Raw genomic sequence first — 25540 nt, 5'->3', positions numbered from 1 at the left:
AATATTACGGAGGACAGGGACGCACTCTTACCAGCTTACCTCAGGCTGCAGGTTTCCCAAAGCAAGGACTCTCCTGTAGCCTGTCCCACACCTAGGAACTGCAGCTGTTGCAGGCAGTCTGAAGCTGGTCCGAGTTGTAGACCGTCTTGCTGCAAAGGAGCACATTTCTTTCTCCCCGTTGAGCCCAGCTGTTCCCATCTGCGTATTAGTGCCAGGAGAAGCATGCCACTTTAACGTCAACAGGGTCACCAACTTGTTCATCTCAAGAATTGATGTGTGGAAACACTGTGTTTTATGTGTGAATGGTGAGGTGTATATTTAGTAGAAATCTGGGTGCTCATCTCCAGGCTGTCAGCTCTCAGGAAAAAAAAAATGATGATATGTGCTTCAGAGGTCATTATATCTCCTAGGCAGAATTCTAGGTTTAAAGGGTTGTTTTAAAGTGGCGCATAATGGCACCTATAAATCCTCGTTCCTAAGGTACATACATTTGTCACTCCCTAAAATGAGTTTTTCACATGTTCTTTATGTGGTTGGCTCGGAGCATAAAACCCTGGACCTTTAATGGCTGCTTTCATTCCGTATAATTTCTAATCAAGTCCATTTCCATTTCCATGAGCGTGGATGCACACGCTGAGCTCTGGCTGTCCCTACCTGCCAGGCTGTCTCAGCTGTGAGCTCAGCCGCACCCAGGCCCACAGCCCACCCTGTAGAGGGTAGAGGGCATGGTGGGCCGAGGCTGGCAAGGAACCTGGTGTGAGATCTGTCTGCCTGCCAGAGGCCATCACGCAGTATCCGGAGTCAGGCGAGTTCCTGTTTCTTGTCTGCCGTGTCAGCCCAGAACGAAATGACTAGTGCTTCTCCCTAGGCCCCTGACTCATTCTCTAGTTTCTTGTTAGGACCCATCACACTTCTTGAATCCCAGCCTTCTTTTATCCTTCCCAGCCCCTCCCAGGAGGGCAGGCCTGATTCCTCTGCCCTCTATTCTGGCCTTGCTCAGGATCCTGTTCTCAGTGACTTGAACATCCAGGATCATAACTACCTTGGTCCTTCCCAGCTGGGGCTGAATTAGGTGGGCTCGAGTAGTGGCCCATGAGGCCAGTACTAGGAGAGTAAGAGTGGGTCCTCATACAGTGAGGCTGAGAGGTGTCCTGGAGGTGGATGCTTTTGACCGGCAGGCAGATCCTAGCTAACACTCACCCAGCTTACAAGCTGCCAGGCTGTGCTCTGAGTGCTGGACACAGGTTCTGTTCTCCGTTTCTCACTACTACCCTACAAGGTTGGTATTGTTATCCTATTTACTAGTGAGGAAACTGAAGCACAGAGCAGTTATGACCTGGCTTATTAGATGCAGCAGCCAGGAGCCAGTCTCTGCTGCCACTGCACTGGGGTCAGCAAACTGCAGCCCAGGGGCCAGAGCTGACCTGCTGCCTGCTATAGAAATACTCTTTCTGGAACAAGGCCACACCCACTCATTTGCATATGATCTATGACAGCTTTCAAGAGACCAGGGCAGAGTGGAGTAGTTAAAACCAAGACCTCATGATCTGAGAACCTAAAATATTCACTACTGGTCCTTTACAGAAAGAGCCTGCCAGCCCTCGCATTACATCATACTGCCTCTGATGACTCCCATGAAATCTAATGCAGATGGTTTTAGGTATCTGCCAGTATGCAGTTTCTCAGATTCCCAGATGAGAAAACTCCCAAAACAATAGAACTGCAGCTTCAGGGAGTTTTGAAAGCCAGAGTTTGGGGTAACCAAACTCACCAATTCAAAGCACAGCAGGGGAGGCAGGGCCGGCAGTGAGGAACCAGTTGGAGAAGAGGATGATTCAGTCAGAGCTGGTGGGGAAGAAGCAGGAGGCAGGAGGGCAGTGGCCTCGGCGCATGCCTTGCACCTCCCTGGCTCTTGTTCGCTGTTCACTAGCTGGTGCATGAGGGAGGCAGGGCCAGGGTGGCTTCAAGGTCAGGGACGAGGCTCCCAGCTGGCCTCATGGGCACCTGCCTCCTTTGGAGAACCTGACTGGCAGCCCTGCCCTGGTTTCCTGGGTGTGTGTCTTCTCGTGCAGTCCCAGAGCCATGTCAGGGAGGAGACCACCGCTGTGCTGAAAGCTGGTCAGCTCTCAACAAATGGGAGCTGTCATTCCTTTGCCTCTCAGGGTTCCAACCCTGAGAGCAGAGTATTAGAATCACACCTTTATAAAGAGCAAACCCCACAGTGATGGAACTGTTACTAGGTAAGGCAGAATAATGTGCCCCCCCACACACAAAGATAAGTACATCCCAATCTCTGGGGTTTGTGAATATTAGCTGATATGGCAATGGGGAGTTAAGGTTGTGGATGAAATTAAGGGTGCCCATCAGTTGACCTTAAAATAGGGAGTGTCCGAGATTATCCAGGTGGACCCAATGTAATCATGGGGGCCTTCAAAGTGTCAAAGGGGATCAGAAGTCAGAGGGATGCCACGTGAGAGGAATTCAACCCACTGTTGTTGGCATTGGCCATGAAATAAGAGGGTCATGGGCCAAGGACAGCAGGTGGCCTCTAGAAGCTGGAATGGAGGATTCAAGGATTCAAGAATTGTCCTCTAGGACATGCAGAAAGGAACACAACCCTGCCAATACCTTGATTTTATCCTAGAGAGACCCTGTCAGACCCTTGACCTCCAAAACTACAAGATAATACATTAGCATAAAGTCACTAAATTTGTGGGCATCTGTTAACGGCAGCAACAGGAAACAGACCCACTGGCCAGGAGTCTGAGTTTGCGAAGCACTTTACTGATGCCACCAGCTTGCCTTGTCTTCACAGTTAGCGAGAGGTTTTATCATCCCCATCAAACAGACAAGCTGGCTGAGGTTCAGGGAGATTGACGAGGGTCACACTGCCTGCCCATGGCAGAGCTGACTCTGGAGCCCCGGTGGGAGGCTGTCCTTCGCCATGCAGGCCTGGCCCTGCCTGGTCAGGAGGCCTTCTGTGGCAGCCGCTCCCCTTCCCCGCAGGGCTGTCCACGTGCCAGAGGAAGCTCTCCCCGTGTGTCTCTTCCACAGCGGATAAGGTCGTTCTGCAGAGGCTTCGAATGGTGTGGGGCCTGAGACTGTCAGAGCTCCTTGCTTCTGATTACCTCCAAGCTCTTTCCTGCCAGATCCCACTTCTTTCTCTTAGCCATTCTTAGGATTCCTGGAAAAGAAAGCCGAACTGTGGGGGCAAAAGACCTTCAGCTCATGTCTTACTGCATCTCTAAAAGTGGAAAGGAGGGGAGACCCTCAACTCAACACAGTACTTTGCTTCCTTATTATTAGGACTCTTAGCACATTGAAGGATGTTTTTAAAACCCTGAAGATCTCCCCTTGGGAGCCCAAGTACAAGTGGAGGCCTGATGCCTTCCTTTTCGAGGGGTAAGAAAAGCATCACGGTGATGTGCGCAAGTCTTCCTTCTTCTCCCCAGTAGAGCCCAAACGCTGGGTCCATCTCACAGAGCGGGAGACGGGGATTTGCCCCGTGTTGCGGGGAGGGTGGACTGAGGCTCCCTGCCTCTCAGGACCTCCTGTTTCCCCCAGGATCTCGGTGCCTCCCTCTGGCTAGGACAGGCCCGGGGCACCACTTTGGATCCAGGGCTGGGTGTCGGAAGAGAAGTGGGGAGGCCACACATCCTGGAGTGTGGAGGTGGCACTGCAGAGGGCAAGCAGAGGCAGTCAGGACTAGCCGCTGCTGTTCCGGGGTGAACCAGCCCATGTGTGGAGGTGTGAATCCTGCCTCATCAGTTTTGCTCCCATGGACGGGCTTTGAGGCTCTGAAGACGCTTCCCGGGCTTCTGGGCTTCTCGGGCGAGGCCCAGGCATCAAGCTGTTTAAGTGGGAACAATGGTCCTTTATCATCAGCAGGGAGCCAGCCAGCAGGTGATACTGAACACCAACAACATACATTTCTGAGTATTCAATTAGCCCTTTTCTTTTTAACACCAAATAAAGCATACAACAAGACATCTCAAGAATGGAAGAAAAGTTTTCTGGAAATCACTTAACTGTACTTTTGAAACAGGTGAATTTTATAGTATGTAAATTACACCCTAATAAAGCTGTTAAAAAAAAATGAAAGGAGTGGAAGGAAAGGAAACTGCATTAAGAATTCTTATCTTGATATTCAGCACTGCCAGCTCCATTATTTCATGCTTAGCCTTCATCCCTCCAAAAGCCGACTTAACAGCGGCTCCCCCCACCAGCCTGGCAGTCTCTTCCTGTTCCACAACCAAGGGAATGCAGACTTGAAGGGCTGGACTGTGGATCTAGCCCAGAGAAAATGAAGAACAGACTAGGAGAGTGGGAGAAGGGGCCCCCAGGACACTCCAGCAGGCGGACAGGCGCCAGGGCCGTCTATGCCTGCCCCCCAGACATCCTTTAGACACAGGGCCCCAGTGCACACAGCAGGCAATTACCTGGGACATTGGCCTTCCTCCCTGCCTCCCTGTCCCTGGACTCTGGATCTCACCACCCAACACCAAAGCTTCAGCTCTGAGCATGGCTGGAGGGCAGAAACTGAAATAGCAGGCTATAGGACTGGCTGCAGGGCAGAAGGCAGGCCCTCTCACTACCCACCCTCAGTCGTCTTAACTGCCTGGAAGAGGGGCATATAGGAAACTGGGGAAAACCATTAAAAAAACAAAAAAAAAACAACAAAAAAACAAGAGGGCTCCACTGCTTGGGGAAATATTCCCAAAGGTGCCCATATGGAGGGATCAGAAGCAGAACTGCCACTTCCAGTGAGCCCCTAGTCCAGCCTGAGCAACTGGCTGACTGGTCCTTGGCGAGGTGGGCCTCGTCCCAGGTGGCTCAGTCTGTCCCCCAGCAGAGCTTGGCCAGTCCTGCTGTCCAGCCCCAAATCACTTTGACCTCCAGCAGCGATCGTGCAATGTTACCCCTTCTGTTGCTATTTTAAGATTCATCTTAAAGTCCAAGGAGCAGAGTCGGGCTCAGGGAGAGGTCTGGGCTACAGGCTCTTCTGCAGCTCTTCCAGCCTCAGAATTTCCACTGAAGGGCATGGCGGGAGTGGACAAAATGGCTCAGCTTCAAAAGACAGGGATCCCCAGGAACGTGGTCCTAGAGAGGACAGGCCATCAGAAATGGGAGGGGCTGGGCAGTATGGTAATGTGTGTTTCACTCCAAGACCCATTTTCTTTCTCCTCCATCGTGCAGTCTTGGCGCCGCCCAGACAGGCAGAAGCAGCTGGGAGAGACTTCCCTTGGGGGGCTCCCTGAAGCAGCCCTCCTCACACAGGTATTCCTCCCGCTGTCAGCATCAGCGGCTTTGGAGGCCTCACGGGCCTTGACTGGGTCTCCAGATGGCCTCCTCGTGCCTGGCTGGCGAGCTGGGGCTCGGGCTCGGAGCTGCAGCCTCGGGTACATTCATTGCTTGGAGCTTCGGAAGCTGCTTTCCTGCCCCAGTTCCCTCCTGTCTCTGTGAATTAGCACGGAGGCTGTCAGGACCTGGATCTGAAATTCTCCGCTCTCATTAGCGGGCTGCATGTCAGGCTCTGTGGGCCTGTCTCTGGGACCATATTGTGGCATTTCCTAGATGCCTTCTGTGATCACTGGCAGAACTTTCTGGAAAACAGGTCATGTGTGATGAGGCCTGGGCACTAACATGGGGAACGGATGAGCTGAGTGAATTGTCTCCAGAAACCCATAATTCTTTTTCACAGAGGCCTCCTAGGAAGGGCTCGAGCAAGTTATAGTCAAATTGTACTTAACTAGCAAGGCACAGACGCTAGCCAGTTGGCATAAATGCTGGTCACAGCACGGAACAGGTGGGGTGGGGAGGCAGAGCAGGCTTACATGTTTCAGTTGCTGGCTGGTAGAAAGATCCGGATCCAAGAAAAGGGCCAGAGCAGTTGGAGTAAGAGGGCCACGTGGAGGGCCGCGGGGAAGCAGCTATTTACCAGTGCTGTGAAGGTATTGCAGTGGGTTACCAGCTGCTGTGAACCAGTGCAGACCAACATCAGCAGCCTCTTGGGGCCTGAAGTGCCTCTAGTCCTCAGGCCAGACAGTGTGTCTCTCCCATGACACAGAGGCCGGGCTGTGGTCAGGAGTACAGGTTCAGCATCAAGCTCTTTCCTGTCTCTGAGGTGCAGTCTTCTCTCACCTGTGATGGGAATGATAGAACCTACATCTTGGGGCCACTGTGATGGCCTGGTCTTACCACCGGGCAGGGCCGGTGCAGTGGGATTGCGGTACAGTGTTTGCAGGGATCAGCTTCAGGGGCAAGGTTTTGCGGGAAATACCCAGTAAACACTGCAGTCCCCTCCTCATTGGTCCTCAAATAATTTTTGAATGACACTTGGCCACTTTGGACAGAACCTTTGGTGATGGCTGGCAAGTGGCACCTTGGCATATGTGCCTGAAGGTTCAGAAACTATTTCCAAATCACATGGCCAGTCGGGCCTTTCGGACTTGCAGTCTGTGCTGTGGTTCTTCCTTCCCCATTCACTGGCCGTCCCAGGCCTGCTGGGGTCCTGGCAGCTCCAGTTCTTGTTCTCTAGTTTTTGCTCTGTTAGAGCCATCTGTCTTGTGGCCAAGAAGGACCACTGGCTATGGGAGGTCATGAGCAGAGAGGGGCAGAACATGGCACTGCCCCCCTCGACCAATGAGTCTCCAGTGAGTGTCCTTCATGAGTCGGGCCCCACTGGGGCCCCCCTCCTGCCCACAGCTCGTGGTTGTTCAAAGTGAGTCGGGGGAGGCAGAGGAATAGCTCTGCTGCCCGGGCGTTACACAGGTGCCGCTTGTGCCCCGTGCGTGACTGTCTAGTGAAACGGCCCTTCAGTGTTCCCTCTCAGCCTGCTTCTCCCTGGGACACAGACGAGCACAGGGCTGGGTGAGGAGTGGGCTGGGACCGCAGCCTCCGTGCTGTGCTCAGACCCCTCCAAACACTGGCTCAGCCGCCTGGCTGAGTTCCTTGTGTTCTCCTCATTTGTGCCATGAATGAGCTCTCCCAGGAGGGCACTGAGCCCCCTGAATATACACGTCTCTCAGGTCACCCCTTCCGTGAGTCAAGAGTGAACCCCAGCGGGGGCCGCAGCCCATGCCTGCCCCTCAGGGACACCTGATCACTGGGTGAGAGACGTCTGTGGGTCTTGCGCCTCACCAGATGGGTCTGGACACCTCCAGACCCCTGCGGAGGACCCAGCCCAGGCACTTCCCCGGGGCCTCTTTTCACCCTAACTGTGTCAGACATGTCCTTCTTATAGGTCTGCTCTCTCACTGGAGAGTGCGGGGGGTTGAGTCTAGGACTGGTTAATGGGAGGCCACTCTGTCGACATGGACGCCCTTCATCTGGAGCTACACAGCAGCAGCATCTTCCAGAGCTGGGACCTCATTCATCTTCCTCACCTGAGCTCAAGAAGTGTGAATGGAGGAGCACCCTGGCGGGCTGTGGGGCTGTGTGTGTCCTTAGCCACTGACGCTCCCTGTGCTAACACTTATTATGTGCTGGGCACTGTGCTAAGCTCTCACATGGACCTTCTCATTGAATATGAACCAATAGTCTAACAAGAAAGTACTGTTAGTACCCATTCCACTTTCCAGATGAGGAACTGAGGTGCAGCTAAGCTAATCTGGAAAATGGCAGAGCTGGAGTATACATTCTGTCTCTACAGCCAGGGCTCCTAAGGAAACAAAATGAATGGATTAGCAGAGGCAAGTCCTCTTTACCTAAGGGATGTCAAATGTGAGGTGTAGAGCAGGGGTCAGCGTACTTTTGCTTAAAGGGCCAGAAAGTACATATTTTCCACTTTTCAAGCCGTATGTCATACTCTGCGTTTGCTGTCCTAAAGCACTATAGCTAAATATAGAGCAAGTGAATATCATGTGTTACAATAAAGCTTTATTTATGTAAAAGATGGTGGGCCAGATTTGGCCCTCGGACCATAGTTTCCCACTTGGTGCAGAGAAAAGGTTCAGTGCCCCTGACAAACTGGGTGACCTCAGATTAGCCATTCAACTTCTTCATCGTTGGTTTCCTTGTGTCTAGTAACTAACTGCTATGGGGTACTGATAAACTGATTTGTTTTGAAATGATGGACTGATCTCCTTGTAAGAGCCACAGACTCTGCTGGGAGCCACAGATACAGCAGGGAACAAGACAGATGTCCTCCTGCCCTCATGGGATCCAGCCTGTGAGCACAACAGAGAGAATCTTGGGTAAAGACATGAGCCAGCGCTGTGCTTGGCTCAGGCAGAAATTCACCAAATATACCCCCGCTTCTCCCTGTCCTGCCCGTGACTCATCATTCAGAACCCACTGCTATCAAACTTGTTGTCCTTTGTACCCATACTGAGTAAAAAAGGCACAAGTATGTGTTGGGACCCAGGACTTTAATATGTTTATAATCCATTTTTATGCAATACCAGTCTAATTGTGAATCATAATTTTTTCATTAAATGACCTGAGTTTACTTGATAATATCCGTTTAGGTATGTGAGAGCAGTGAAACTCCATTTGTGTTAAATATTATATGTGTGATTCAGTTGGTTCACTCATTTAGATTTTTGCTGCTCCTGAATCCAAACGAACGAACCATCCATCTTTTTAGAAATAACAAGGACCTTCAAGATCAGATGAGCCCTGTATTTCCTTTCAAACACACCAAGTCGAGGGGCCAAGGGCAGCCTGAGCCCTGGGATGGAGCCTTGAGCAGCTCCGCAGTCCCAGAAGTTCTTGCTTTGTCATAGAAATGCGCACATAGTTCGCACTTGACTCCTTTAAATGTCTAATATGTTTAATATATCTGAGTTTCCTTCTGCATCTTTAAGGAAAAGTGGTAACTGAGATGACACGCCATGTTCATCTTTGGAATTCACCTGTATCCAGCCCTTTGCTCTGTGGAGACAGTGCAGCTTAAGGGTTGGGACCACTGCCCTGGGGGACAGACCACCTCAGATTGCATCTCAGCTACTTCACTTCCTTCTAAGTGAACCAGGCCAAGGTTTCTTATCCTCTGTGTGCCTCGCGTTCACTGTCTCTAGAATGGTGACAGGGGCAGTCCCCACCCTGTAGGGGAAGTGAGTTGGTATGTGAAAAATGCTTATGGCAGAGCCTGACTCATGGTAAGCACTCAGCAAGTGCTAGCTGTGATGGTTATCCCAGGAGTTACATGGATCTCCAGAGTGAGTATGTGCCCAGGACATGGCCCCCGAAAAGCAGGGGTGCTTACACATGCTCACCCAGCTCCATGGGCACGAGTATTGGTGTCTCCCTGACCCGAGTCTCTGGCGTTGGTGCGCTCGCTCTGCTTTCAGAATCATTCGCTGTCTAATTCGCAAGGAGCTAGGACAGCCGCCTCTGCCTGTGAATTCCTTTGTGTGCCTCCAGTGATGGGGCTTCCTCCCCCAGGAGCACCCCCTCTGTGATAGGAGTGTCCTGGGTGCTGGAAGGCTTATTCTCAAGCCTCCCCCTCTTCCCAAGTGGACTCTTCCAAGAATCTGTCAGGAGAAGGAGGTGGTAAGAGCTGTGGTATGCAGCTCTGAGCTCTCCAGCCTTGAAGACCAAGGGCCCTAGCCCTTTGCCTGTCTCCAGACTGTACCTCTAAGTTACCTGACATAAGTGTGTTTGCACCTACTGGCTCCATGTAGATAGCTGAAGGGACTTTGGCAAGTGTCCTAAGCCTGCCTCTCCTGTTCTGAACCCTATTCTGCTTCCTCCTGGTCCCTGTCTCATTCCAGGCTCCATCTCTTACTTACATCATGTTTATGAACATGATAGGCCAGTCCAGTAGCCTTAGCATCCCTGTCCAGTTTCTCTGATTGCTGACCTTAAATGGTGGGCCTGACTACCTGTCCCTTGGAATGAGTTCCATAGTCAGCCTGTGTCCTGGCAAGACCTACTCATTATCCCTGTAAAAGAGGGTCTTGACCCACCAGGCTACCCTTGCTATAGCAACCCCGAGTCCCATTTATTGTGCACTTACTCTGAAAAAAGTGTTGCGTGTACATTATTGCATATAATCCTCACAGATCTCAGGAATGAGGAGTAGGTATTATTATTAATATCCCCACATTACAAGTGGGGAAATCAAGGCATCAAGAGGTTGAGTGTTTGCTTATGCTCATGTCGCCAGTGAATAGTGGGGCAGGGATTTTTGTGTGTATATACATCCAAGCCTCTGCTCTTGTAGGTAATAATACCCCCTCCATTTTCTTGGACATTTCCAGGAGAATCTGAATTCTCTTGATCTGGTGTGAGGTTTGCCCCTACAAAGTCTACCAGAGGTCCAATGTGCAGTGCCCAGAGCGTGTGGAGGTTTGGGGATGGTCTGTCTGTCTGCTGTGCCAACAAGCCCCTCTCCTGGTGGGCAGAGCCTGAAGCAGCAGGAGGCAATCTGGCCGAGGGTCCTAGCAGTTAGATGAATGCCATAGGGTGTAGCCAGGAAACTCTCAGCAGGACCAGACAGTGGAGAGAGAGCAGACTGGCAAGAACTGGGCAGGGGAGCAGGCACTCAGCTTGGGGGTCCGGGTGTGGGACGGTTTAGGACTAGCAGGGAATAGGGGTGTGATCTGGGGAAAGAGAAGCAGAAACGCCATTCAAGGGCTGGGCCCGGCATCTGATGAGAAGGCAGACTGGGAAAGGAGGAGCTTCTGGCATAAAGCCACAGGGCATCAGGATCACGCCCACCGGCTTCCCCTCGGACTCTGCTGGGTGTATTTCTGTATCCATTGTGTTAGTGGTTGCTGGGTGGATGAATGGATGTATGGAAGGATAAATGGGCTTGGGGGAGCATGATGATTCTATTCGCCCCCCACCCCCAAAGTTGGGGCTAAGATCGTTTTATCCAAAGCAATGGTGAGGAAGGGTAACGGGTTGTCATGGCATATGAGGGGTGTACTCTGACCCACTGTCTCCTTATCCCTTCTTTCTCCAGAAGCCCCCGCCAAACCTGAGGAAGCAGAGGCTGAGCCCTTCACAGACTCCTCTCTGTTTGCACACTGGGGCCAGGAGCTCAGCCCCGAAGGCCGGCGTGTGGCCCTGAAGCAGTTCCAGTACTACGGCTACAACGCCTACCTCAGTGACCGCCTACCCCTCGACCGGCCCCTGCCTGACCTCAGACCCAGTGGGTGAGCAGAGTCAGTGGCCGGGCCCTTGTCGACCTGCTGGTGGGGAGGTGGAGTCCCCGTGGTGTTGGGGACGGAGCCAGGACTGGGTGTCCAGACTCCTGATCTCTTCCCAGCTTTAGCCTACGGTCCTCCCTCCTCAGCCTGCATCGAGCAAGTCACTCTCCCTCTCCTCCCAGCCTCAGTTTCTCCATCTACTAAGCAGGGAGAAGGCTTTCTTCCATGAGAAATAGGAAATTTTGAGGATTAATAACCGAATTTAATCCTTAAGGGCACAAGAATCATCTGGCACTCCTGTTAATAAGTCATTTTAACCCAATTAGTTGCATTTTTATGAACAATTATTTTTTCCTGTAAATTAGTTTCTTAAAGTACATCCATCTTCCAAGGCTAACAAGTCATTATACCTGACAGAGAAGTCTGTCTTGACTTCTCTCTTTGTTACCAAAGATGCTCCTTTAAGGTTCAGTTAGAATTTTTATTACTCCTAATTATTAAAAATGTGGGCACGTACCACAGCTGAGAAAATCTCATTAACTTTTGTGAGCTCCCCCCTTCTCTTCCTCACCTTCTCCCTCTGCACCTTCTCTTCCTCTCTTTCTACTTATTTTTAAATTTTTCTTAAAGCTGCAAACCACAGTTAGCTTGTGTCTGGAGTTGTCAAGAAAGATCTTGCTTCTGGGTTTGGAGTCTGTGTTCTTTGGAAAGGAGAGTTCAGTTCAGTTTCATAGACATTTATTGAACATCTGCTGTATGCCCTGTAGTTAGGTATGGTTTTTCTTGGCCCAAGTGAACCTGGGCCAAGGGATGAAAGACCATCTAAGGATCTACATGGGGAAAGAAGAGTATATGTTCATTTAAAGAATACTTGGGGGCTTCCCAGATGGCTCAGTGGGTAAAGAATCCACCTGCAATGCGGGAGACACGGGTTCAACCCCTGGGTCAGGAAGGTCCCCTGGAGGAGGGTATGGCAACCCACTCCAGTGCTCATGCCTGGAGAATCCTGTGGACAGAGGAACCTGGTGGGCTACAGTCTATAGGGTCGCAAAGAGTCAGACATGACTGAAGTGACTTGGCACACACACACAGGACTCTGCAGAGGCCTCAGCCGTGATCTTGGCCAGCACAAAAGCTATGGACTCAGGTGCGACTCAATACACATTTTTCCCAAAATAAGGGGAAATGGTGGATTTTGCTGACTGCAGCGTGGCTGTAATGATGACTGGTGTTTACCTGGGCTTGGTTGGTTGAGATATGCTTCCCATGTGGACCACACCAACCTGCATGAAGGTGGGCAGGCAGCTGGCACAATGAAGGTGGGCAGGCAGCTGCACAGTCCCATGCAAGCCGAAGTAGATGAGGGACAGAAAGAACACGAGTTCTGGCTGACATCACACAGTTGAATAAGTGATTGAGCTGGGGCTTGAACCAATGTATCCAGAAGCCAAATCCAGGCCTTTGACCCGAGCCCACAGCTGGGCTGGCCTCGACTGTGCAGGGGGCATGCTGAGAGCTGACTGACAGCCTTCCGCCCTTCACTGAGAGAGGCGCTGCGCACACCAGTCCTTCCAGTTTCCATGGGAGAGAAGCAGGAGTTGCTGGGTGGAGAGACGAGGCCGCGTGGCCTTTCTCTAAAGTGCAGGGCTCCCTGGAAAGCCCGCTCTGAAGGAAGTGCATTCAGAAAAGATAGCCCAGCCTGGACTTCCTGAGTTTGCTAAGAACGTGGTGGCAGGTGCGTGGGCAGGGGCCGGAGGGGGATGTCTCTGAAGGACTCCAGGTGAGCTGAATTCTGTGGTTTCCTCCTGAGCCACTGGAGAGAAGCAGTAATCATAATGGAAAGACCTTTCCTCTGCACAGAACTTTACAGTTTATGGAGCTTCCACACCTCCCCTGTGGGCTAGGCGACTTCTGTCAACCCCTTTTTATAGCCAGTAAAACAGAATCGCTGATAACAGGCAGAGCTGAGCCTGCCTGCTCTCAGCAGGGGCTCTGCAGAGGCTCTAAGGACACTGGTTTCTCTTTGCACGTGGACTTGGGAGGCTCTGTCTAGCTCTACTTCAGCTGCTGTGCCAGACACACACCCAGGATTAGAGAGCCGTTGCTGGACCACTCAAAAGAAGCACACGCTTGGGTGAAACAGTGCCTCTCTTTGTCTGTTAATTTCCATGAAAACATCACTGCCTTGTAACAAGGTCACTGCTTGCTTATCCTGTTTCACTCATTTTAGGAACATCTTTTCGATATCTTTAGTGTCACCGTGTTTCAAATTACACTGCCGAACGTTTATATAGCGTGAGCCATGTTTTCAGGGAAGCATTTCGCACTTTATTTAGATTAACTCTTCGATGTCTCACAGTAACCTTCTGGAGCAAGTAGGAGGCGCACACCTTACCCTCCCACTCATGACACTTTGACACCAGATGTGGGGTTTTCTTCCCCGTATCGACCAATTCTGTGACACGAGCTGGGTGTCCCTACAGTTCAGTTAGCTTTGGACGCTACCTGCCAGAGTTCGTGTCAGATCCCATAAGTCAAGGGCTCAGTCCCACAAGGCTGGCCCCGCTTTAGGTACCAGTCACAGGTCCCAGTTGTCATCTGTGCCTGTCACTGCCCAGCTGTAACTTGGGATTCAACCCCTCCTTGCTGCTGCTGGTGGTTTAGTTGCTAATCATGTTTGGCTCTTTTGCTACTCCATGAACTGTAGCCCAGAGCCTTCTCTGTCCATGTAATTCTCCAGGCAGGGATACTGGAGTGGGTAGCCGTTCCCTTTCCGACCCAGGGATTGAACCTGGGTCTCCAGCACTGCAGGCAGATTCTTTACCGTCTGAGCCACCAGGGAACAAGGGGCTGGTAAAGGGGACTGGACTATTTTCTGCAGCTCCTTCTAGTGGGAGCAACTGGGGCAGAAGCATGCACGCCTGTCCCCAAAGGAGTCGTGAGTTCTGAGCTGGGGAGACTCTGTGGAAAGAAGAACATTGAAGTGGAAAGAGTCAGGATGGGATTACAGCAGGGAAAGAATGCAGCCTGGAGCCGGGGCTCTGGATCCTCCTGGGAGCAGGTTAGGGTCCATCCAAGGTGGCTATGGGTATTTGCAGTGTTACCACTATGAGTACGGCCACCAGATCTGTGTGTACGGATTGGAGGGTCACAGGGTCTTCATGCTGCAGCCACTAGACAGACCCCTGAGATCGCTGAACTTTGGGGTTCAGGAGGACTGGCTTTATGAGCAGCATGTATGATAGGCAGGTAATGGCCTCTCAAGGGTGTCCATGTCCTGATCTCTGGAACCTTTGAACATGGTATATGCAAAGGAGAATTAAGGTTGCAGATGGAATTGAGATGGCTAATCAGTTGGTTTTAGAATAAGGAGATCATCCTGAATTATCTGGATCAGCCCAGAGTAATCCCAGAGCACTTAAATGTGGAAGAGAAAGCCAGAGCAATGGCAATGTGAGAAGGACTCAGCCAGACACTGTGGCTTTGAAGATGGAAAAGAGCTGTAAATGGGGGAAACCTGTAGATACTGAAAAAGGCACGAACAGTGTCTAACAGGTTATCACCTGGAACTTCCAGAAGGGAATGCGGTTCTGCTGACACTTTGACTTCAGCCCAGTGAGACCTCTGTCCAACTTCTGGCCTCCAGAATTGAAGATAACTAATATGTGTTGTTTGAAGGCACCAAGGTGCAGGACTTTCTTACAGTGGCAGTGTTAGTATCAGGACGCTATCCAGTGGGCCCCTTGTACACAAGATCCTCCGAAGGCTAAAAGTGCCCTGCCCTTGGTTTAATGTTCTGCTGTTGCTGTGTTAAAATTCTCAGCAAGTTTTCAACAAAGGCCACCGTGTTTTCCTTTTGCACTGAGCCCCACAGGTTATATATCTGGTCCTGGTGGGGAAGCGGGGCAGTTTCAGGTAAGAAGCTGGGACACGATCGCTGGATTATCTAGGGGTTGCTTCCCCAGGGCCAAAGATTTACACCAAGAGCCACTGTCTGCTCACCAGTCCTTCCTGTGCGCCAGGCACTGTGCAGACAGATTAATGTCCACCTTCTCCTTTAACTTTTATCCTCATGTCCTTATGGGTAGTTATTATTATTCACATTTTGTATAGGAGAATGCTGAATATTTCCTAGGTTAAGAAACTTGATCAAGTTTCCAGTGTTTCTATGTAAGTCTGTGTCTCTAGGATGCTCTTTAGCCCCCTTGCCCCACCCTTCCTAGGGGAGCATTTCTAGTTTGGAATCTTGGCTCTGTGGAGATGACCCAGAGGTCTTTGAAAGATGAGACTTCCATGACGGTTGCCTCAGGACAAAGGGGTAAAATCAACACCATGAGTAATGATTCTGCTGCATCAAAAATGCTAACTGCACAGACACAGGAGGAAATACTTCTTAACTGGGGCAATCTGGGAAAGTACTTGTGGTTCCTGGTTAATTAACATATTATGAACCAGTAGTATCACATGATTGTTCTTAAATATAATGCAATCTTGAGCAATATTAATGTCTTAAAATGGGGAGATGAATAGTTTTGTTCTACTCTGCTACTCAGATCAAAGCTACAGAATTGGATTTTATTGGATATAGAGAAAGTGAGGTATGTTCAGAGGAGAACAACTCAAGAGGAAAAACTGGGTAACATGACAGACAGATGGCGTTTCTGCTAGATTATAGAGTAATATGTAAAACTCAGTTGCCTGCATTCCAAGGCCAGGTCTCTCACTTCTAAACTGGTTGACCTCCAGCAAGTTAACTCGCCTCTCTATGCCTTGGTTTTCCTGTCTGTAAATTGGAGATGGTTCAGTTCAGTTCAGACGCTCTGTCGTGTCCAACTCTTTGCGACCCCATGAATCGCAGCATGCCAGGCCTCCCTGTCCGTCACCAACTCCCGGAGTTCACTCAGACTCACGTGCATCGAGTCAGTGATGCCATCCAGCCATCTCATCCTCTGTCGTCTCCTTCTCCTCCTGCCCCCAATCCCTCCCAGCATCAGAGTCTTTTCCAATGAGTCAACTCTTCGCATGAGGTGGCCAAAGTACTGGAGTTTCAGCTTTAGCATTATTCCTTCCAAAGAAATCCCAGGGCTGACCTCCTTCAGAATGGACTGGTTGGATCTCCTTGCAGTCCAAGGGACTCTCAAGAGTCTTCTCCAACACCACAGTTCAGAAGCATCGACTCTTCAAGACTGAACATGTAACATATGCAGACGCCTTAGAACATTGCCCGGCATCACCGTAACCGCTGTTTAACATTTTGTTTCTCTTTATCTGGCTCCCTGGGCTTCCCTGCTGGCTCAGTGGTAAAGAATCTGCCTGCCAGTGCAGCAGATGCAAGAGACCCGGGTTTGATCCCTGGGTTGGGAAGATCCCTTAGAGGAGGAAATGGCAGCCCATTTCAGTATTCTTGTCTGGAAAACTCCCTGGACAGAGGAGCCTGGCAGGCTATAGTCAAAGGGGTCATAAAGAGTCAGACACGACTGTGCAACTGAACACATCTGGGTCTCTGATTTGTAAAAAGGATGGCCTGGGGGGCACGGTCCTGACTTTAGCTACTAGAAGGACCACTAAGCAGACAAGGAGTGACAGGCCAGGCCTTCCACCCTGACACGAGGTGAGAGGAGGGCCTGGCGGGCATTGCAAGACAGATCAGAGTGGTTTCTCCCCAGCCCCAGAGTCCTGAGCATCAGAGGCTGGAGCCAGGCTCTGCTGGAAAGCAAAGATGCCCCATCCTCCTTCTTCTCTGCTGCAGTGCCTGCCTTCGCCACCTCCCCCACGTTCCTCAGCTCTCCTTGCCACAGGCCTGGCCTGCTCACCCACAAACACACCACATGGAGATGCTCAGTCCCTTGTGTGACTTCTCCACTAGAGCCAGCTGACTTTTGTTTTTTGGGTGCTGTCTGTGTAGTCCCAGCAATCCCATTTTCCCTGGATTTCTAATAAGTTTTAGGAGCAAATGATTGCCGAGCTTCCTGTTGGCTATTTACATTTTAATTGATTCATTCCCCCCCTTCTTCTACTTACAGTCCATGTTTGATACAGCAGATCCTTTCTCCAAATCAGTAGAGTCCCCTGAAAGGATGTTAGTAGAACTTCTGATTCTGAGTGAAAGCTGGACACTTTGATGATCACCTCTGCTTAGAACTTTACCTGTTGTCGTTCTGGTGTCAGACGCTCTTCTGAGATGAGGCTGGCCCATTTCTCTTGCCTTGTAGATGATTAAAACTCCTGTCCACTCTCTCTTCCGCATCGGAGCCAGACATGCATCCTACCAGGCCCCTGAGGCCCCTGGCTACACTAAATATCCCCATTGCCTCCACGACCCCTCTGGCTTATTGGATGATCTGGGCTTATTGTTGTGGTCGGGCAGGGAGGAAATGTTCAACTCCATGATTCCATTCTGTTCGGCTGTGGTGGAAATCCACCCACGGGGTTTTCCTGGGCCTGCATTCATTCTACCGTTCACTGCTTGAGTGTTTGTTCAGTTGCTCATTCAGCCAGATACTGGGTGCTTCCTGAGTCTGTTCTCTGTGCTGGACGCTGTATGAGGCACGGGGGTGGGGGTGGGGGGCTGGTGAGCAAAGCAGATGTGGTCTTGATCTCATGCAGCTTATAGTCTAGTGGAAATACTGACATCTGTTAAATAATAACATAAAAGCTAAGTGGCGATAGCAATATACATGGCATGAAAGAAAAACAAAGGAGCCTGTGAGAGTCTAACAGGGATCACACCCCAGGCCAGGAAGCATACTGTGTCTTTCTTCACTGGGTTATATGTGTGCTGTCAGGGAGGAAGGAGCTGAGCTTACTCGGGTGACAGCAGGTGGCTGGGATTCTTTGTAGGCCAGTGTCTACACACAGTTGCATAATCGCACCATCGGAAAGCACACACCCAGGCTCTGGAGGAGGGCAGAGAACTTGGCTTCAAACAGAGAGTGTGTTCAGGGATTGCTATCTCTATGGGCTCAATGAAACGGGAAGGCAATCTAGACTTCACGTGACCAGTAGAGCTTTATCGTAATAGCCCACATCATCCTCCTAGATGCACTGTGTCCACCCTATCTTTCATCAGAGTTGACTTGGAGTGACTTCCATTTCGTCCCTCCCTGCACCAGGTCTCTGGGTTGTCACAACACTGGTGTCTGGCCAGACAAATCTCTAGATGATCGTAGAAGGAAGGTGCAGACCCTAGTTTAACAGGACCTTTGAGCACTGACTTTGGAGGCAAATGAGCCCAGGTGAAGCCCTGGAAAATAACTTGCTGTCTCAGTCCAATTGCCCTCATCTATAGAATGGGGATAAAATGTTTACCCTATAGGACTTTTCCTATAGGAAAAAATAAAAATCAGGGGGGGGAAAAAGTAAAAATATACATATATCTCTTAGTATGATTTATGGTGAGTCATAAGCACTCAGTAAATGGAAATTATTAATGTTGTTACTTCCAGATATTCTGTGTGGAGTCCCTGGGCAGTAGGGGTAGCAAGCACAGTGCAGTCTCTGAGCCCCAGAGGTTACAGAGATAGAGATGCCAGCCACCAGGAGTGGAAGTCTTGACTGCACGCATGCTCAGTGAGGACCCCCACACTGCTCTCATCCCTGGGTCTCATTAATTCCAGCAGACTGGATGCTGGCAGGCTGGGAACCTGTCTAATCTGAAAAGTTCTGGAAGAAGCCAGAAGTGTAACCAAGTGAAGTCAGAAGAGGATCAAGCAAGTCCTGTGGATGCAGGTGGGAGGGTGGAGGCCAGGATACAGATGGCCATGAAGGGATAAGAAGACACTGCTGATCCCAGGGTGCCATCCTTAGGTGGTCAACAGTGCAGCTGAACCGTTGTGTGCTGACCGTGGGAAAGGGGAGACCCTTGACCCTATCTAGGAGAAACCTAGGAAGAAAGAGGGGCTGGGGACACTCAGGGGAGTGGGTATTCAGGGGAGTTTTATCTTCTCTCTGCTTGGTCCAGGTGGGTCCCTCCTGCACCCCCAGAACCCAGGCATAGTTAGACCTAGTTCCCCATACACATTGGCCAGCAGCGCCCAGCTCACATTCTACTTTGATCTTCACACTGAAAGGGGTCAATCGGCCTCCATGCTTCGATGCACTGGGAGCTCATAGATTTGCCAGAGTCACAGGAAGAATCCATCCCTCCACTATGGAGATGTCTGGCTGCTGCCCTGACTGGTACCCAGTTTCCGGGTGCCTGACTTGGCTTCTCTTAGTCTGGCACTGCCTCTCTGCCTCTCACAGGTAATGGCATCACTAAAGCCCTCGACATAAACTTGCCTCATGAACAGCTCAAAACCGTCCTGGGGAGCTCTGCTGGGAGGCTCCCCTCCCCGCACCACCTCTGTGTGCAGGGATCGATGCAGTCAACTTTATCAGGGCCATCAATCCTGGCTTATTAGACAGCCACAGTTCTCCCCGCTCAGAAATGCCTTGTTTTTATCTTTAGTGGAAAATGGCTTAACTTTGAACAAGAATAAAGTACAAAGGGAACTTTTATGGCTTAATTTTACAGGAGAATATGCCTCTTCTTAAAATGAGTAAGGGACCAGTCTGGTACAGTCAGGCTTTCTCAAGGCGTGTAAATAGGGAAGGGTCGGTTACACCCTGGTGGCTCCTCTGACTCTCACATACCCTGGCCCTTCTCTGGAGAGGTGAGCAGAGACAAGGATAGACAGAGGCAGACACCAGAGCAGGTGGGGACAGCAGGCTCTGGGAGCAGAGGCTGTACTGGCCAGACTCCAGCAGACACAGGGGCTGGGGAAGGCCATTGGCGTGTGCGTACAAGAGGCATAGCCCTCAGGTAGAGGCTGGGGCTGGTTGTTGGGTAAAGTGGCCAGATTTTGGAGCAGAAGCGCTGGGCTTGGTCTGGAACAACCCTCTTCCATAGCAGCTCTTGGACGTGTGTTCCTTTGGCAGGACTCGGGATGCCCTGCTGCAGACAGGCTCCTGTCCCCAGTTCAGTGTCCGGCAGTAATGATGGTGGCGGGACTGGCAAGTATGAGGACATCTCGTCTGACATGCTGGTCTTCCTCCCTCTTTTTGCCTCTCCCCTCAGTCTTGTAAGTTCTCCTTCAATGTTGAGATGAAGATAGGAACCGGGACTATGTGTATCCATTATATGTGTGTTGGGTGCTTTGAGACAGTAGCCTCAGTTTATTCAGCAGATGCCGGCTGAATGAATGCTTGCTGATGACCAGAACATTGCCGGGCAGAGCATGCGCAGTCGTGAACGAGATCCTCGCCATCATGAAGCTGGGCTCTAGTCATAGGAGGGCCAACCATCCTGGTGTGCTTGGGATTCTCAGTGTTGAAACTGGGAGAGTCCTGGGCAGACTTGGATGAGTTGGTCACACTGCCTAGTCACTACTACAGTGGTGATTGGATATATGTGTCTTGAGGCATTTGGTGATGGCCAGGTGCTGGCTAGGAGGAAGAGGAAGTTTGCAAACTATTTCTTTAGTGAGAAGTTTTCCGTTCATCACATATGAGAGAGAAGATCCTGAACTATATGGAGAAGACACCTAAGTGATCATTTCTCCTGCCTCCCTCTGTCCCTGCCTCCATGTGAAAAGACATGGAGAGCAGGGGAGTGGCTTGCCCACACAGCAATTTGGGGCACAGCTGGGTCAGCGCCTGGGTGGCGTTATCCATCCCTTCTCCCCCATAATGCTCTCTCCCTATAAACTAGCCCACCTCATCTTTCTTATCTTGCCCACCCTTCACCTCTCTACTCACGGAGACCCAGGTTAAGGTTAGATGCTGTGCAGTCTGGAGAAAAAGCACCAAGGCTGATCCTGGGAAGGCCTTGGGTGACTCTCCAGAGAGAAGGGAGGGAGGAAGGATTTAAGGAGCTCGGTACGTTTGGCCAGGGGAGATCGCTTAATTACAGTGCAGAGGATCTGAGAGCTGCTGGAGATGGGATGTGAGCGACTGGGGCCAAAATCCCAGTGAAGGAGAGCAGAAGGAAGGACCTGCTGGTGAGAGAAGACCTGACTCTCCTTCTAGGGAGGAGGCTGATAGAAAAGGAGAGAGCTGGGGTCAGGGGCATGCACGTGAGGTTCAGCCTCACGCAGACCTGCCTTGTCTTATTGCATTTCACGTTATTGTGCTTCACAGATGCTAAAGTTTCTACGAGTTGAAGTGTTGTCTTATCATGTAGTGGTTAGCATTTTGTAGCCATAAAGCATTTTTAAATTAAGGCATGTATATATATTTTTTTCAGACAATGCTATCACACACAATATACTATCGTGTAATAGAAACATAACTTTAAATGCACTGAGAAACCAGAATATTCATATAACTCACTACATGGCAGTGTTTGCCTTATTGCAGTGGTCTGGACTCAAACCTGCAATATCTCCAAGGTATCCATGGAAAAAATAAAGAACCCTGTTGGTTTAATTCTGAAAACCCACTATACGCCAGACTCTGGTTTAAGGTTGGGAGCTCGCACAGTAGCAAAATGAAGTCCCTGCTCTCAGGGAAGTCATTATAGTGGGAGGAGAGACATGAACACACACAAATGGGAGGTACTCTCCTAGGTGTTCTGTTGTGTTCAAAAGGGTTGTCATGTAACAGCTGAGTTTGAAAGAGTCTTGCATATAAAAATAGTGATCAGTAGAGTTTAGCTTGAAAAACAAATATAGCATTCCTGCTCTGCTTGGAGAAAGGTCACCAGGAGATGGATACCAGACACAGCAGCTCAGCCCATCAGGACGGCCATCCATTACCGGGAGAAATTCAGCTTGCAGTGCTTATGTGGAGCTTAGTGGAAGGCAGTTAACCCTCAACCCCGAAAAACACTTGGGAAACACACCTGAGGCTTTAGATACAGAGGCTCTGAGAACTCAGAGGAAACCCCTGGAGGTGTAGGAACAGACTAGGGTCAGTCTCATGGCTGGTGGGGCAGACAGCTTGTACTGATATCGTGACCTTATTAGGAGCTGTTCATTACACTTTCAAAACAGAAAAATAAAGGTCATGTGCTAGTAGTCTCACCATATAAAGTGTTTTCTTTAACTGCGATTAGCAAGTAGGTTGTGTGTTAATACTTCTATCATTTTCCATTCCTAAGGAAAGGCCAACTGCTGGTCTTGATAACCCTTATGGTTAGCACTAGCCCGAAGAATTATTTGACTGTTAACCACCACCTTTTAATTGCTGTTATAACAGTACTATTCACAACAACAACACGTTTTTTGAAAGGGTCTGATGAGCTTAACGGAGAAGGCAATGGCACCCCACTCCAGTACTCTTGCCTGGAGAATCCTAGGGACGGAGGAGCCTGGTGGGCTGCCGTCTATGGGGTCGCACAGAGTCGGACACGACTGAAGTGACTTGGCAGCAGCAGATGAGCTTAAGGAGATATCCTAGCCTTTCTCCCTCATTCAGCCTTTCTCCCTCATCCTCCTCATCTCTCCTCCCTTCACTGCAGTTACCTGAGCTGGCTCCCTCCATCACCTCCTCTCTAGTCGCAACACTGTCCCCTCGACCCCACGGGCCTTTGCACCTGTGGTGTGTCAGGTGGGTTTCTCCAACCTCTCTCCCTCATAGAGCCCTTCCCTGACCACTCCTTCTAGAACAGCTGCCAGGGCACCACATTGTCCTCTAACACCACATTACTTTTCATTTCAGCCCGTGAATGAAATTGTATCATTTGCTTGCTGCTGTGTTTGCCTGTTTCCCACTGCAGAGCACAAGTTCCATGAGGACAAGCACTTTGTCCTTGTTGTTTTAACCCTGAATGCAATACCGCCTCATGGAAAAAAAACTCAATGTATTCCATTAAATGCAAGAATGAATGAATTCTACACCAATCTGTTACCCTGATGGCTTTCCTCACATCCTAAGTGTGAAGCAGATTTGGATGAAACTTTGGTTCTTTCCCTTCCCCCATTCATTTTTTTTTTGTGAGAGAAAAAGAGAGCTGGAAACAGAATGAGAAGTTTCTGTAAATTTCTGGTAACCATAGAGATAGTGATTTTAGTTTATTAATCTCCTGCACTTAAGCAGACTGGAGCCCCACTGTGATTTCTCCAAAATTGCTCAGCGCTGGTTATCCTGCAGCCTTCCTCATTAAGGAAGAGCAGGCCCATCCCTATCCTGCAGCACTTTAATTACAATGAGCAGAAGCCCTGTGTTATTACGCTCATTACTGCATTATTATGCTCACCTGACTGTACCTCCCACTTTGGAGCAGTGCAACACGGTCACCAACGCTGAACCCCTGGAACCTTTGGTGGCTGATAGTGGGAGCAGGCAGCCTCCACTCTTGAGCCGAGGACCGAGGTCAGGGCCACAATTGCTGCTCTCTCCTTTCATTCAGCTGTCCTGAAGATGGGAGCTTGGTGCCCTCTGGAACAGTATTTAGTGTCAGCCAGAGAAGGGCACCAGCAGTGGTTTCCCATCTACAAAGTCAATGCTTACAGGAGAAGAAATTGACATGCCCTTGCGAGCCATGACATTCCTTATTGTCTGGCCTCGTGATGGGGTCTAATTTTAGGGTCTCACGTTCCTCTTCCCATGGAGAGCGGCATGCAGACTTTAGTGATTTTGCCTCACGTCCTTTGGATAAGAGACCTCCAAATGGGTTTCAATGGATCTAGGGAGGCAATGGGAGAGTTAGGGGCAGGCTCTCACCTGACTACTTCTCCTTGAAGGGAGAGCCTTGGTGTAGAAATAAGAAGACCAGAGTTGAGGTTTCATCTTGGCAGCTGACACATGGTGGGGACCTAGCCTCTCTGAGCCTTAGCATCTTCATCTGTGAAATGAGGTCCAAATTGTCCTTCCATTTTCTCTATCATGTTGAGACTCTGCCTCTGGTTTCTACCTGTTTCTGGAGGCTGGATCCATAAGATGAAAGAGGCATAAGAGAGGCTCTAGGCAGCGTTCCTTTTGGAGTGAGGAAAAGTGGATTCTGGCAGGAGGAGTCTCTGGAAGGAGACATGTTTTTCTCCTGAAGTAGGTCATCTAAGGTCTGGCCTCATTTAAGCATTGGCTGTCATTTTGGAAAAACTAAGATTTTCTTTTGGTTGCATTTCCCATCCTATTGGATTTAGAAATACAGTGTCATTCTTCCAGTAAACATTTGGTGACAGCCTGCTGGGTTCCAGGCCCTGTACTAGGGTCTAGTGATACAACTGTTCATCTGGGAGAGTTGTTGACAAATTCAGACTCTGTAGTGGGGCAAACAGGTTTCAGTGGCTGAGGGCTTGTCTGCTATACACTTTGTGATTATCTTAAGTATATCAAAGAGAAGACCCTGGGGGAGAATGTGGACTCCTGAGCTTTCCAGCAAAGCTGGAGCCAAGACATGGGCAGGCCAGCACCTGGTGCGACCCCTGCCGAGTCAGTGCCAGATCTAAGATCCTGGCTGCTCTTCTTTCCAGGTGCCGCAACCTCTCATTCCCCGACAGCCTCCCAGAGGTGAGCATCGTGTTCATCTTTGTCAATGAAGCGCTCTCCGTGCTGCTGCGTTCCATCCACTCGGCCATCGAGCGCACACCTCCGCACCTGCTCAAGGAGATCATCCTGGTGGATGACTACAGCAGTAACGGTGAGTGCCCGGCTCCCTGCCCGGTGCGGGCGTCTCCGCCTCCGTGCGGGGTTCTCATTTTCTGCAGGCTCTCCGTGGCTCTTCCTTTTCTGGGACGTTGCCTCCGAGAGGAGAGGTTCAGTCCATAGCTGCGCTCTTCGCGTTCCGGAGGGGCTGGGTCCCCAAGCTGTTCCTCGCTGGCTGTCAGCTCTCTCCCTCAACATCCTGGCGCAATAGGATGAGGTAAATAGTCGTGACCTCCACCCCCTCCACATACACAGGGAGCCTTTCCAGTGACTCTTTCTGTGAAGCGTCATTCCACTTTGCTCTGCGCCTTGGCCTTGGCCTAGAAGACTTTTCATTGCCGTTGTCCTAGCAGCGGTGGTGGCAATGGTGGGAGTGTTGATGGTGCTGGTGGTAGTCATAGTGGTGTTGATGGTGAGGATGGTGGAAGATAAACACTGCAATGACAGCATCAGAGCTGTTGAAAGTCTAGCTTCTTTTCTGCATCCCCTGCTCCACATTCCATCTGACCTGAGCAAAGCCCCAGGCAACCTGCAATCCCTTGTTGAAGCCCTCACAGCATGTCTCCCTTTCTCCAGCTACTACCAGGTACCTCCTTCCCTTGGTACCTATTCCATGACTTCTGATTCTTCCCATGTATACCGTCTCCATAATATTTTCCAAACTTAGAGACCATGCACTGAGACAGTTTGAGAACCGCTTCTCCCGATAGGAGCTTTAATATGAATGTGCTATAGATAATGCAACCTGGTCATAGGAGCACAGTCATTGGGCTTATGTTATCTTTAGCATTTTCTCTGATGTCAGGTAGTAAATTTCCCAGTGAATCCGTTGCTGTAATGAGAAGTTCAGATGAGCAATTTGTATTTTGTTATCA

General features: G+C 50.3%; 1 protein-coding gene across 2 annotated transcripts in view; it reads left to right on the top strand.

Moving 5' to 3' along the window:
• GALNT18 (polypeptide N-acetylgalactosaminyltransferase 18) overlaps positions 1-25540 on the top strand; it is a 357288-nt gene that overhangs the window by 160741 nt on the left and 171007 nt on the right. For both annotated transcript variants that reach the window (XM_005689675.3, XM_018059545.1), the window contains exons 2-3: positions 10913-11105; positions 24494-24660. In XM_005689675.3, coding sequence (XP_005689732.1) covers positions 10913-11105; positions 24494-24660 — 360 coding nt within the window. The remainder of the gene's footprint in view (positions 1-10912; positions 11106-24493; positions 24661-25540) is intronic.

This window comes from Capra hircus, chromosome 15 (genome assembly GCF_001704415.2).
Source record: "Capra hircus breed San Clemente chromosome 15, ASM170441v1, whole genome shotgun sequence".
NCBI lineage: Eukaryota > Metazoa > Chordata > Mammalia > Artiodactyla > Bovidae > Capra > Capra hircus.
The sequence above is the reverse complement of the archived record's forward strand: the minus strand, read 5'-3'. Positions and strand labels throughout refer to the sequence as shown.